The 12268-nt window shown below is 33.5% G+C and overlaps 1 protein-coding gene across 1 annotated transcript; it reads left to right on the top strand.

Annotated features, from left to right (window-relative positions):
* Positions 1–3741: 3741 nt before the first annotated feature.
* Positions 3742–4888, top strand: LOC123881811 (transcription termination factor MTEF1, chloroplastic). Its single transcript, XM_045930551.1, has one exon. It carries the CDS (start codon positions 3816–3818, stop codon positions 4722–4724), a length of 909 nt encoding a protein of 302 aa, XP_045786507.1. The 5' UTR covers positions 3742–3815; the 3' UTR covers positions 4725–4888.
* The last annotated feature ends 7380 nt before the right edge of the window (positions 4889–12268 follow it).

Genomic DNA, 12268 nt, shown 5'->3' with positions numbered 1-12268 from the left:
CTCATGATCCCACTCTTCTTCTTTCTCATCTTTTACCACTTCCTCTAGCACTTCCACTTTGAAACATTCGGATACCACTCCACAAACTTCAAGGTCTTGGTTCTTGACCCTCTTCATCCTAGGATAAGGCATTCTAGCATATGGTGAAGGAACTTGAAACTTGGGGCCCTTCACAAGAGGTTTCTTGCCTTTCTTGGCACTAGACTCACTCTCCACTCTCTTTTCAACTTCACCCTCATAAGCTTTTTCTTCCTTATTTTTTTCTTCTTCCTTATTTTCTTTTCTATCTTCAACTACACCATCCCTCATCTTTTCAACTACACCATTTTTACTCTCATCCTTCTTAGGATTCTCCACTACTTCTTGTGATGAAACTTCTCTACTCCTCAAATTAATGGAATTACAACTTTCATTACGAAGATCCGTGGTGTTTCCATAAAAACCACTTTGAGTTTGTAGAGAAGAGACTTGCCTTGCTAGTTGACCAATTTGATTTTCGAGATTTTTGATGGAGGCTTCATGACGTTCGCTTGACACTTCTTGGTTTGCCTTCATCACCTCAAAATTGCCTTGAGTCATCTTCATGGCTAAGATAAGAGTATCTTCAAAAGATTCAAGGTGATCTTCAAAATGTTGATCTTGAGGAAATGCTTGATTTGGATTAGCTCCATAAGAACAATTCATGTGATTCTTCATTCCAAGATTGAAGGTGTTGAAATGAGGATTATTTTGAAAGGTTGCTTGCACCATACATTGAGCTTCTAGTTGTTTGGTAATGATTTGTAGAAACACATTATTGAACTTGCAACTAGTTAAAAGTGCCTCTTGATTGTATGATTCAAACATGTCTTCCTTCCACTTTACGATTTGCTCGTGCTGCTTTCTCGATCTCAGAATCGAATTCCAGCTCAATTGGACCTGTTCTCCACATGCACAAGGAAGCACACAAGTAGAACGCTCCGGTAGAAAAATATAAAACAGAAAAATAAGAAAACACAGAAAATATGAACACTATCGCCTTGTCGAATCAATCACAATCCCCGGCAACGGCGCCAAAAACTTGATGATAAATTTCGCAAGTGCACGAAAATCACGTAGTAATAAAAATATCGATCCACAGGGATTGTGTGATCAAACTAGTCGAACGGTGTTCATAGACATTATACAGAAAATACACATAAATTGGGGGTATGTTGAGTAATGAATTGCTAGAAAATGTGCTTTGATATAGTGGAAAAAGCGAGGTAGAATCATCGGAATCATCTAGTCTATAGCTAACCGCATGCAACCTACAATGTCATAAGATCTACTCAAGTGTTCACAACTAGATCGACAAATTAGTGAATCGCAATCTCTTGTCAAAATCCACTCTATTCGTTGTCGATACTCCCCCGATCTCTCGGGCGGAAGCTACCTACAACGAATGATGTTAACGCGCGTCAATCGTTCGCTACACTCTATGCCTCAATCTCTCGACCGGAGACACTCGAGTGCTCAATACAATTCAGTTCAGACATTAAATCAATACTCTCGCACGTGACTTAACTCAAAATCATTATAACACTAATGAAGGATTATAAAGCATTAGAAACAGACTTGAATTGAATGAACACTATAAAGAGAGTATGATCTTACACAATTGCAGGTTACATTCAATGAACTACATCCTAAACTATCCTAGATTCTACCTCCGAGGGAGTTTAGCTCCTCATCGTTCTTCGTACGCTTCCTCGCTTCATCGCCACGGCTTGTGAATCCATGATCTGATGCGCTTGGAGCTCTCCGCTGGAGTGTTGAATCACGATCTTCAAGTTCCAAAACCAGAATGTAGTGAAAAGATGCAGAATTTTCCAACCCAGATCCAGAAAACTGACTTTTCCATATATACTGACTGCCACCACGCTGCGCGTGAGATCTATCACGCCGCGCGTGGTTGCACTTTCTTCAACTACGCCGCGCGTGTAACGGTATCACGCGGCGCGTGATCCAATCTGAGGTCTCTGATCTTCAGCTCTGCCATCTTCACGCCGCGCGTGGTCAGTGCTACGCCGCGCGTGATCAAGTCAGAGAGCAATCTAATTCCTGAACAAAGCTTCACGCCGCGCGTGGTCAGGTATCACGCCGCGCGTGATGGGCTACGCCCCCAGCGTAGTGAAAATCAGCAATTTCCTGCAATTTTTCCTGTTTTCTTGCAAAACAAGTAATCAAGCTTATGGTTAGATTTCTCTTATATTTATTGCTAAAAACCTACTAAAATGTATCTAATGTTGCTAAAATAGGCATGGATTAGAGAGTGTGACGATTTGTCATCAGTCACCACTCTCGTGAAGTAATCTGCAATTGTCTCATCATTCTTCATCTCCAACAGTTCATATTGTCTCTTCAAGGCTTGCAATTTCACTTTCTTGACCTTTGCATCACCACCATAGCTCTTCTGCAAAGTATCCCAAGCCTCCTTGGAAGTTGTGAAATCTGCAATCTTCTCAAATATCTTGGCATCAACACATTGATGAATGATAAATAGAACCTTGCTATCTTTCTTCAGTGCTTCTCTGAACGTTGTTCTCTGTTTTGCTGTTGCATTTGCTGGTAATGAATCAAGAACTGTATTCACTTGTTCATCCACTTCTTGAACAATGAATATCACCTTCATTTGTTTGACCCACGTATCTCAGTTCTTTCCATCAAGAATTGGCAAATTCGCATGGAAATTACTCTTCCCAACCATGATTGAATCACTACAACCTTTGATTCTCTTTCTTGGTGAAAGTTCCGAATCAAGATCCCTTGGATCGTGAAAGCTCTAGATACCACTTTGTTGGGAATTAACCCAAAACAAAGAGCACAGAAGAATGAAAGATGAATGAAGAATGAATTTGTTCACAACTAATTCAACCTTCTCCCATAAACCTGTGGCGCACCACTCAATTTGATGGTCAATGTATACATTTGTCTCTCAAGTAAGAACGAGGGGGACAACCCTCGACAAAGTCCCCATAAAAGATTCTTCACCTTTGGAGGAACTTTGTGGCATAAAAACCCGCATCAAAATCTGGGACAACTAAGATGACAGTACAACATTTTTAACTTTAAGCCACATGTCCAATTGTAACAAAAAATAAAGTTAAATTGTTTTTATGTAAGTTGTTTTCATGGTTGTCAAGGATGTGTGATTTTAAGTAGTTTGCCAGATTAAGGTTTGGATTGACTTTAAGTGATTTAATAGAGATAGAGATGGAAGTTCACTGACTCGAATTCGAACACTCCATTTATTTACCTATAAAATTAAATTTTTAGGTGCTGGACTACTTGATAAAAAAAATGTTAAAAATAGTAGTAAATCGCTATTATCTCTGCTATGTTCAATGGTCGTGTCGTTATGTGGTACTTCCGGTGGTTCTTTTTATAACAAATAACTCACTTTCAAATTTCAATTGATATATATGGCAGGTCTATAACATAGACAATATACATTAATTAAAAAATCAAATGTTTCTTATAAAAATGACCACTATTATCGCATCTCAGCTTGGCGATGTGGAAACAAAAATTGTGGGACCAGGATTTGAGGGCCCTGTGACATGGCTCGCATGTGTTAAACTTAAACAGCAAGTGTATGAGCAGCTGCATGAAATGGATGAGCCTCAATCTTAAAACAATCTCTCAAATCCCTTTACAACCAATCAAATTCAAAACACATCCCCACGTGTCAATTTCCAATTATATGCAATGAAATGAAATTTCCATAACACAATAACATCATCTTCACCACTATCCATCTTTCTCTACACTCACTCTCTCTTTTCCTCTCAACCATGTTCTCACCTGCTAGAACCATAGCTCTACACTCATCACCATCACCATCATCATCAACATCTCCTTCAATTTCCAAATCAAACACAACAACCAATTTTATTCCCAAACCCAAAAGTCTCCTCCAAAACCACCCACTTTACACACCAACTAATGAAAAACTCTCCCTTCAATTCAAAGAAAAAATCCTATCTCTTGAATTAATGGATATTGATTCAGGTAAAGCACTCTCTCAAAATCCTAATCTTCACACAGCTACCTTAGAATCCATTCATTCCATTATCACTTTCCTTCTCTCCAAAGGATTAATACATCAAGACCTTCCAAGAATCTTTGGTATGTGTCCTAAGATTCTCACTTCAAATATCGAAACTGATCTTAACCCAGTTTTTGATTTTCTCATACAAGACCTTAAAGTACCTGATTATAAGTTTAGAAAAGTTATCAAAAAGTGTCCAAGATTACTTACTTCTAGTGTTAAGGATCAGCTTAAACCAGCTTTGTTTTATCTTAATAGATTAGGTTTAAGGGATTTAGATGCTTTAGCTTATCATGATTGTGTTTTATTGGTTTCAAATGTTGAAAGGACACTTATTCCTAAACTTAGGCATTTGGAGAGTATGGGATTTTCTAAAGAAGAGGTTAGATGTATGGTGGTTAGGTGTCCTGCATTGTTGACTTTTAGTATTGAGAATAGTTTTAAGCCAAAATTTGAGTATTTTTCTGTGGAAATGAAGGGGAAATTGGAAGAGTTGAAACATTTTCCTCAGTATTTCTCTTTTAGTTTGGAGAATAGGATTAAGGTTAGACATATGGAGATTGTTCAAAATGGGGTAAATTTGCCTTTGTCATTGATGCTGATAAGTACTGATGATGAATTTAGAGAGTTGATAGCCAAGGGGAATAAGTGATTATTGTATTGGGACTTGGGAGCATTATGATATTTGTATATGTATGTGAATGTGAATGTTTATGCATAGTTTCCGCACGAAGTTGGGAAATTTGACAAATTGTATATATCTTTGTATCGACTCCTCGGTGAAATTGGACTGGAGTTATAGTCCAAGTTTATTTATTGGTTTCTGTGTTTTTCTTTTTGTCTCTTTTTTTTTCTCGCTCAAATCAAACACACTTGACATAACTCATGTTGTTATAAGTTGTTAATGTAAATCTTGTTGACTTTGTTGTTGATGATTCATATGGGAAGCAAAGAAAGATGAAATGAAATTTTATAACTTAAGATATCAGTAAAAAGAAAAATGTTACATGATGCGGGTTTGAGAAATTTCCTTATTTTTCTTTCTATCAATAGGCAAAACTTGAGAGTAGAAATTTAAATTGAGGTTTCAGCTGGACGAAGACCTGGCTCGGAGCATTAATCGAAATATTTCAACATTTTAATTGACCGTGTTTATGAAAAGATTTGCAACCATGATTCGAACCACGATGCCAAAGCTTGTGGTGTCTCTATGGCTGACCGCAATTGTGGCTGCAACAGCCATATTTAACTGTTATTCTCTGCAATCTCAAGGATCGCAAAGCGACTACGTTTTGAAACATTGATCTTAGTCGTAAGATTATCAATCAGAAAATGCTCAAAATGTAAATGATTACAGTAGATGAGAATGAGATCAAAATGAAATAGTAGGGTTCAATTAGAATAACACAAAAACTATGTTTTCCAAGTCTAATAGAAGAAATCAAATAACTTTCTGTTAAATACATGCCAACAAAAGCATTAACAACTTTTGAGTGACACACCCACCCACCTTACGAATAGTTAGTTGGTCAGTGGTGGTTGTCGCTGAATTTGGTAGGGAGGATCATGGTTCGACCCCCACAACAGCGATTAGGAGAGGAGGCTAGAACCAATTCAATAATGTTCCATTCGTGAACATTGGTAAAAAAGCACTGCTCAAGCACACCCCCTTACAATTTTTTATTCTTCTTTACCTATGTTGTTAATATCAGATAGCGGCGCTACACGCCGACCCTAAAAAATGCTATAGCGGTATAGCAGGTAGCGTTATAGCATTATAGCGGCCATGTACAAATTAAACATCAATTCCAACAACATACATAAATACTAAAAAATAGAAAAATACATAAAATTAAAAGGACTTTCTTACTTAATAATTATACTAAATATTGTCATTTACTATCAAAATAGGTTCTAAATAAAGACTAAAATACCCCTCACTTTATGAATTAGTTCCAAAATAAGGGTTTTTATAAAAAAATTTCCCTCCAAAACACAAAAGCAACCAAATAGCGCTACCGATCCGCTACGCCACCGCTATTATCCATCAAATAGTGGCCGCTATTTCCGCTTCTCTAAATAGCGAAAAACGGCCTTATAGCATAGCGGAGAGGTGGTATGATGCCACGCTATAGCGCCGCTATTAACATCATAGTTCTTTCCTAATATTGGTAAAAAAAACTTAGACTAAAGGGTTAAAATTAAGTTTTCAATTCCATTCGTGAATGTTCCTTCACCATCATGTTCTCAATCCCATCATTTTTTCCCACGCACCGCTCAAGCCAAGCAACCAAATCCCCAGTCACACACGAAGGTGCGGCTATTCTGTTTGACCTATCCATCATCCATGTTTTGTTCTTCTTCTACTCTACTCTAGTCACGCACGTTAAGAGGATATTTGGAAAGTTTGATGTTGAAGAATGCCTTGTTTCAGTTACACAAAGGAAAAAGGTCGAAATATAGTTTGATGCACTATCACGACCGTGGGGATATTTATCATGGCCGTGGTGATCACAAGTGCACAATCCTATTCTTCTGGATTGGCAAGGCCGTATGGTCTGACTGATCAGCTTCTCTTGATTTTTCTTGCTCTTTATTAAGCTCTACAAATGCACATTAAAGCTCACTAATTCACTTAAAGTCACTTCAAAGTCTTTAAGTTTAAGATAAGATGAATGCTCCACAAAAGATACATTTACAATCATTTTTCATTCAATTTTCATCATTTGGTTCATACTCCACCCAATATTCGAAAATAAACAAAAGGTAGTAAAGATAGTCCAAAATAGTCGATGCGAGCTTAACTCAGTTGATAGAGATATCACACTATAAGTATAGGAGTCGGAATTTGAACCTCAGACACTCCACTTATTTACCTTTAAGGTGAATTTTCTAGTCAGTAATACTTGACAAAAAAAAGATAGACCAAAATATTAAGTAAAACATAAAATAATTATAGAAAATAGCTAAACAAAATAGGCATAAAATATATTTGAATGGAGTGATCCAACACAAAAAATGGCATCGGAAATATTCGAACTTAAGACTTTAAGAAGAACATACTTCAAAGTCTCAAGGTTTTCACCACTAGTTAACCCATATGTGTTAGTTTTAATAAAATATTTAAACTAAAAGTTTATTTGTTTATTTATTTTTTGACAAGAACTGAATACTTTTTGATATATAGACGAGCACCTGACATAGGATTAGAGTATACAAGGGGTGCCAACCTAGTTGGGATTTCTTCTATACTTTTTTATGTCATTATGCTCTTAATTCAGTTAAAAAAAACCAAGAACTAAATACTACTAAAATTCATACATATTAGTCCCACACTCGTGCGATGCACGGGTGTTATGCGGTATTTTATATTATAATGTTGAAAAATCCTTTGTATAAATTGAAACAATAAGTATTATGAAGATTATAATAATAACATCAACAACAACAAAATAATAAAAATAGTAAGGTTTAAATGCAGTTTTGGTCCCTCTATTTTCAATATTTTGAAACTTTAGTCCCCCTATTTTAAAAACCAACTTTTTGGTCCCCCTATTTCAATTTTTTAAAATTTTTTATCCCTCACCCTACTTTTGAGTCAATTTTGATGATGTGGGCAACTCTCTTGTGACGTGGCAAATGCCACATGGACACAACAATTACATGTTATTATTTTTTATTTTAATTTCAATAAAATATATTACAATATATTTTTATTGATAAAATAATAAATTAAATTATAATATTTGTTAAAAAAAATAATCCTTATACTATAAGAAAAAAAAACCTAAATCCCAAATGAAATCCATCTTTTACGAACTATAATATTCTCCCTATTCGCCTGACATATCTTGTGCCCCTAGTTAAATTAATTTCATTCTTCTTGCTACAAAAAAATATTATTCTCCCTCATTGAGTTTATATCTCTGTTCCATTGTTTTCATATGTTTTTGGTTTTACTCTTTTGACCAAATTAACAAATTAAAGCTTCTTAATAATTTGTGTTTCCTTTATAAAGATGGATTTTTTATATTTTGCTCCTACATGAGAGGATCATTGTACTTGAATTAAAATTTGTCAAGTTCTACCATGATAATCTGGGTAAAGAACAATCTCTTTGTTCCTCAATAGGAACATGATAGACACAAAAAAATTTTACGATAGTTTTTTATATGTGAATGCTTATGGAGGAAAAACTTAATTGATGGATGGAGAAATAGGGATTGATTAGGGAGAACATGGAGGGGAGGATATTGGTTTTGGGAAAGATGGATTCAATTTGAAATTCACAGATTCAATTTTATTTTATTTTTGAAGCAGGATTCAATTTTTATATGTAACATATAATTTAATTAAATTAATTATTTTATTAATAAAAATATTTTTTAACGTGTTTTATTAACATTAAAATAAAGAATAATTACATGTATAATTGTTGTGTCCATGTGGCATCTGTCATGTCATAAGTGACTTGGCCACGTCATCAAAATTGACTCAAAAGTAGGGTGATGGATCAAAAGTAATAAAAAATTGAAATAGGGGGACCAAAAAGTTGGTTTTCAAAATAGGGGGACTAAAACTTCAAAATATTGAAAATAGGGGGACCAAAACTGCATTTAAGCCAAATAGTAAAAAAAAAGTGATGTAAATATAAGATAGATATTAAAGATGTGTCTATACATTTCGAAAAGATTTTAATGGAATCCTATTGCATCTACCAAAATAAGTTGGTAATCTATAAATTATCATGTCAGTATAAAAACGGTTTGTGGTCACTGCTGTTCAAAAAAAGTGAGAAAACAACAAAATCAACAACAAACACAAATAAAGAGCAATTTGTTTGTAAAAGTTATAAAATAAACAGGTAATTTTCACCTATAAGTAGGGGCAAATTGGTTTTGAAAGAGCACAGAAACAAAGAGGGACAGAAGAGGAGAAAGTCGCCGAAGGACTGGTTGTGGGATGCAGAGGCGTGATGGCTGTGCGTCGGAACAGAAGAGAGTGTTAGGCCTACTGTCGTATAAAAGAAATCTTTTGGATATTCACCAAAAAAAAAATCTTTTGGTACCGTCTGAAATTTTTTGCGTGCCCTGTGAATTTTCAAAAATACCCCTATCTATTAATTAATTAGCAAATAATATTCGTTATCTAAGTATTAGATAGGTAAAAATATTCAATGGCAAGAAAGAACGGTCGAATCGAAGATATCACGCCCGCTTGAGAACCCTTGAATTTTTTTTTTTTTGCAAAATTATATTAGAGGTCCTTTATCTTATTTATTTGTAACACATTAGTCCTTTATTTTTTTTATCACATATAGGTCTTTATGTTTGTAAATGTGCACAAATTGGTCATTTTTTCCATTTTTTATTTAAAAAATATGACTTGATGTGTATTTTGATATAGTTTAATGAAAAAGATGATGAATGTTGTTATAAAATCTGGGTTTTTTTTTAAATTTTAATAAAAAATTATTTTAAAAAATAAAATTTCCTACGTAGCTTGCCAACTCATATTTTAATTAATATAACAATCTCAATCACTATCATTGAATAACATTGATGAAATTGTTATGACTAACTGAAGAAGGCAGACTATGTGACCTTTTGCGCCTCAATTGTGGAAAGAAAGTGGAAGGAAATAAAATTACGGAAATCAATGAATGAACTTAGACTACTCTAGTCTAAGTTCATTCATCGATTTTCTTAATTTTCTAAAAACGGTTTTGGGTTATATATTATCAAGTTATCACCGCTGTTCAAAAAAATAAAAAATAAAAAAAATTATCAAGTTATTACTTGAGTTTGGTCTAGATTATAGAATTTAAATAAAATATGATGATTTAGTGACAATTGTTTAAACAATTGTTTAGTAAAATATGATGATTTAATGATTATTTTATTTCCTTTTGATTAGATATATTCAATCATTATAGTGACTATTTGCTTCCATTAGTCCATACGTTTTTTTTCTTATATAAACATATAATCGGACAGTTTTTTTATAGTGACTATTTGCTTCCATTAATCCATATTAATGTATCATTACACATATAAATGTAGGTATATGCAAAGTTGATCAATATGACAATAATGTAAGGAGAAATGATGTGACATTGTAAGTGGATGACATGGCTAAATGAAGAAATTTCATTGGTTTAAGTGGATTAGGGTTTAGAGAACTAATAGGATAACTATATAGGATTTATATATATATATATATATAGATTTAGTGACAACTAGAACATCGACCTGTGCGGTGCACGGGTCTGATTAGCTGTAAGATATATAATGATTAAATAAGACATGATAATTCCAATAATGTAAGGTATATGAAAAAAGTTGAGTAACATTAAACGATAGTTCAACAATAATTTTGGATAAATATTCATACAAAGAAAATTATGTTATATTACGGAAGACTTCCTTATAGACCACGTTCGAAGTCTTAGTCGTATCTTCACCGTCGTCATCGTTGATCAATATTTTTAATCCTTTTCTAGAATTAACTCTTGAAATTGTAACATACAACTGACCATGTGAAAACACTGGCGACGGAAGATATATATATATATGGAATGCTTATTAATTAAGAAATTATTGGTTTTATTTTTTGGCTTAAATGATCAATTCGTCCATGTAAGTTCGTGAAATTATTACTTATTAATTATAGAGATCAATTCGATATTTTTTTGGCTTATATTTTTATTTAGTTTTTTTTTTGTTAAATAAAAACTGTATATTTTGCTCCTGAGTTTTTGATTAGTAAAACACAAAGCTTTTACATGATGACTCATTTATCATCGATGAGTATATGCCTAAATTTCCTTCATGCCCATTTGCTGCAAATTTGTGTCTATTCTCTCTCATAGAAGGTTGGTGTCAATATAAGTGTGACAGAAAAAATCATCGAAGCATTGACAAAATAAAAAAACTAAGAAACCTCGTTAACGGGCAGGGGTTGTCTCCAGTGAAATTTTCACTAGATTTCCTCATGTGTGCATCTATGCCCTCAATTGCCTTTTTTTAGTTGACCAACTTGTAGAAAAAAAAAAGTGGATGGTCAGGATTTCATGGGAGAGAAAATTAATGAGAGAGGATCCATCCCCCTTGTTAACAAATACCCCAAGATTTCGCAGAAGCTTAGAGAGGGATACAAAAATTTAAAGGTTATCACATTAAATATATTATTGTAAATTACAATTAATTTCATTATCTGTAAAAATCAAGATTAAAATTACTGTGTGAACCTTTAGATTAAATGCAATTAAGGTCGTGATTTGGTGTCGAATTAATTTCGACGCTATGTTATAATTTAATCATAACCCATGTAATTAACTCTTTGAGCTTAGGATTTAGGAGTTGGAGATCCAAGGTTAAAGTCACGACATTGTAATATTCTAATAATTTGCTTATGAAAAAAAAAAAAAAACCAACTCATTGAGGCGGGACAAAATAAAAAAGTTAATTTTTTAATTGGATATAATAATATGTTTTGGTAAGCGGAGGTGAAATGCAAAAGTCATTAATAAATTAATAAGAAATTACAGGATTTGGAATTTCTAAATTTTTTTTCCCTAAATTCACCTACATTTAAGTAAAAAATGAACTAAGAGCGTGAGAGAGAGAGAGAAAAAAAATATTGCACATATAGTACAATACCCTGAAGTTTTGCCTAAATGTATGAAATTTAAGAAACTATAAGAATCGAAATCCGAAATTACCTTTAAAAATTAATAATTCGTAATTAATAATGTTAAACATTAATATAACAAAAATCAACCATAACATTAATCCTTGAAAACTAAACCAATGGAAAATTTTAGCCTAATATCACCTTAACTTATTGGCATAATGATAAAACTTAATTACGTTCTTACGAAACAAAAACATGAACAAAATTTTAAGTCCAGAAAGACATGTAAAAAAGTAATTTTTTTAAGAAAAAAAAAACTAAATTGAAATCCAAAAGATTTCATTTTCCATGAGGTTTCTCGATCTTCACACAAACCATTTTAGGGGGTTTGGTGATAGAATTTTCTCCAATTTCATCAACAACAAAAACATCAGTAGAGTTCACACTATCAGATGATCTCTTCAAACTTGACTTGGATGTTGGGGTTTCTTGCACATCATTGTTGCTGCACGAATCAACGCATTCCAAAGTTTCCTACGGACAACAAATGAATAAAACATT

Source organism: Trifolium pratense, linkage group LG4, assembly GCF_020283565.1.
Source record: "Trifolium pratense cultivar HEN17-A07 linkage group LG4, ARS_RC_1.1, whole genome shotgun sequence".
Taxonomy (NCBI): domain Eukaryota; kingdom Viridiplantae; phylum Streptophyta; class Magnoliopsida; order Fabales; family Fabaceae; genus Trifolium; species Trifolium pratense.
This window is presented reverse-complemented; position numbering and strand designations above follow the sequence as displayed.

Coding starts and splice junctions, on each gene's coding strand:
- LOC123881811 (XM_045930551.1), top strand. CDS start 3,816: ATGTTCTCACCTGCTAGAACCATAGCTCTACACTCATCACCATCACCA.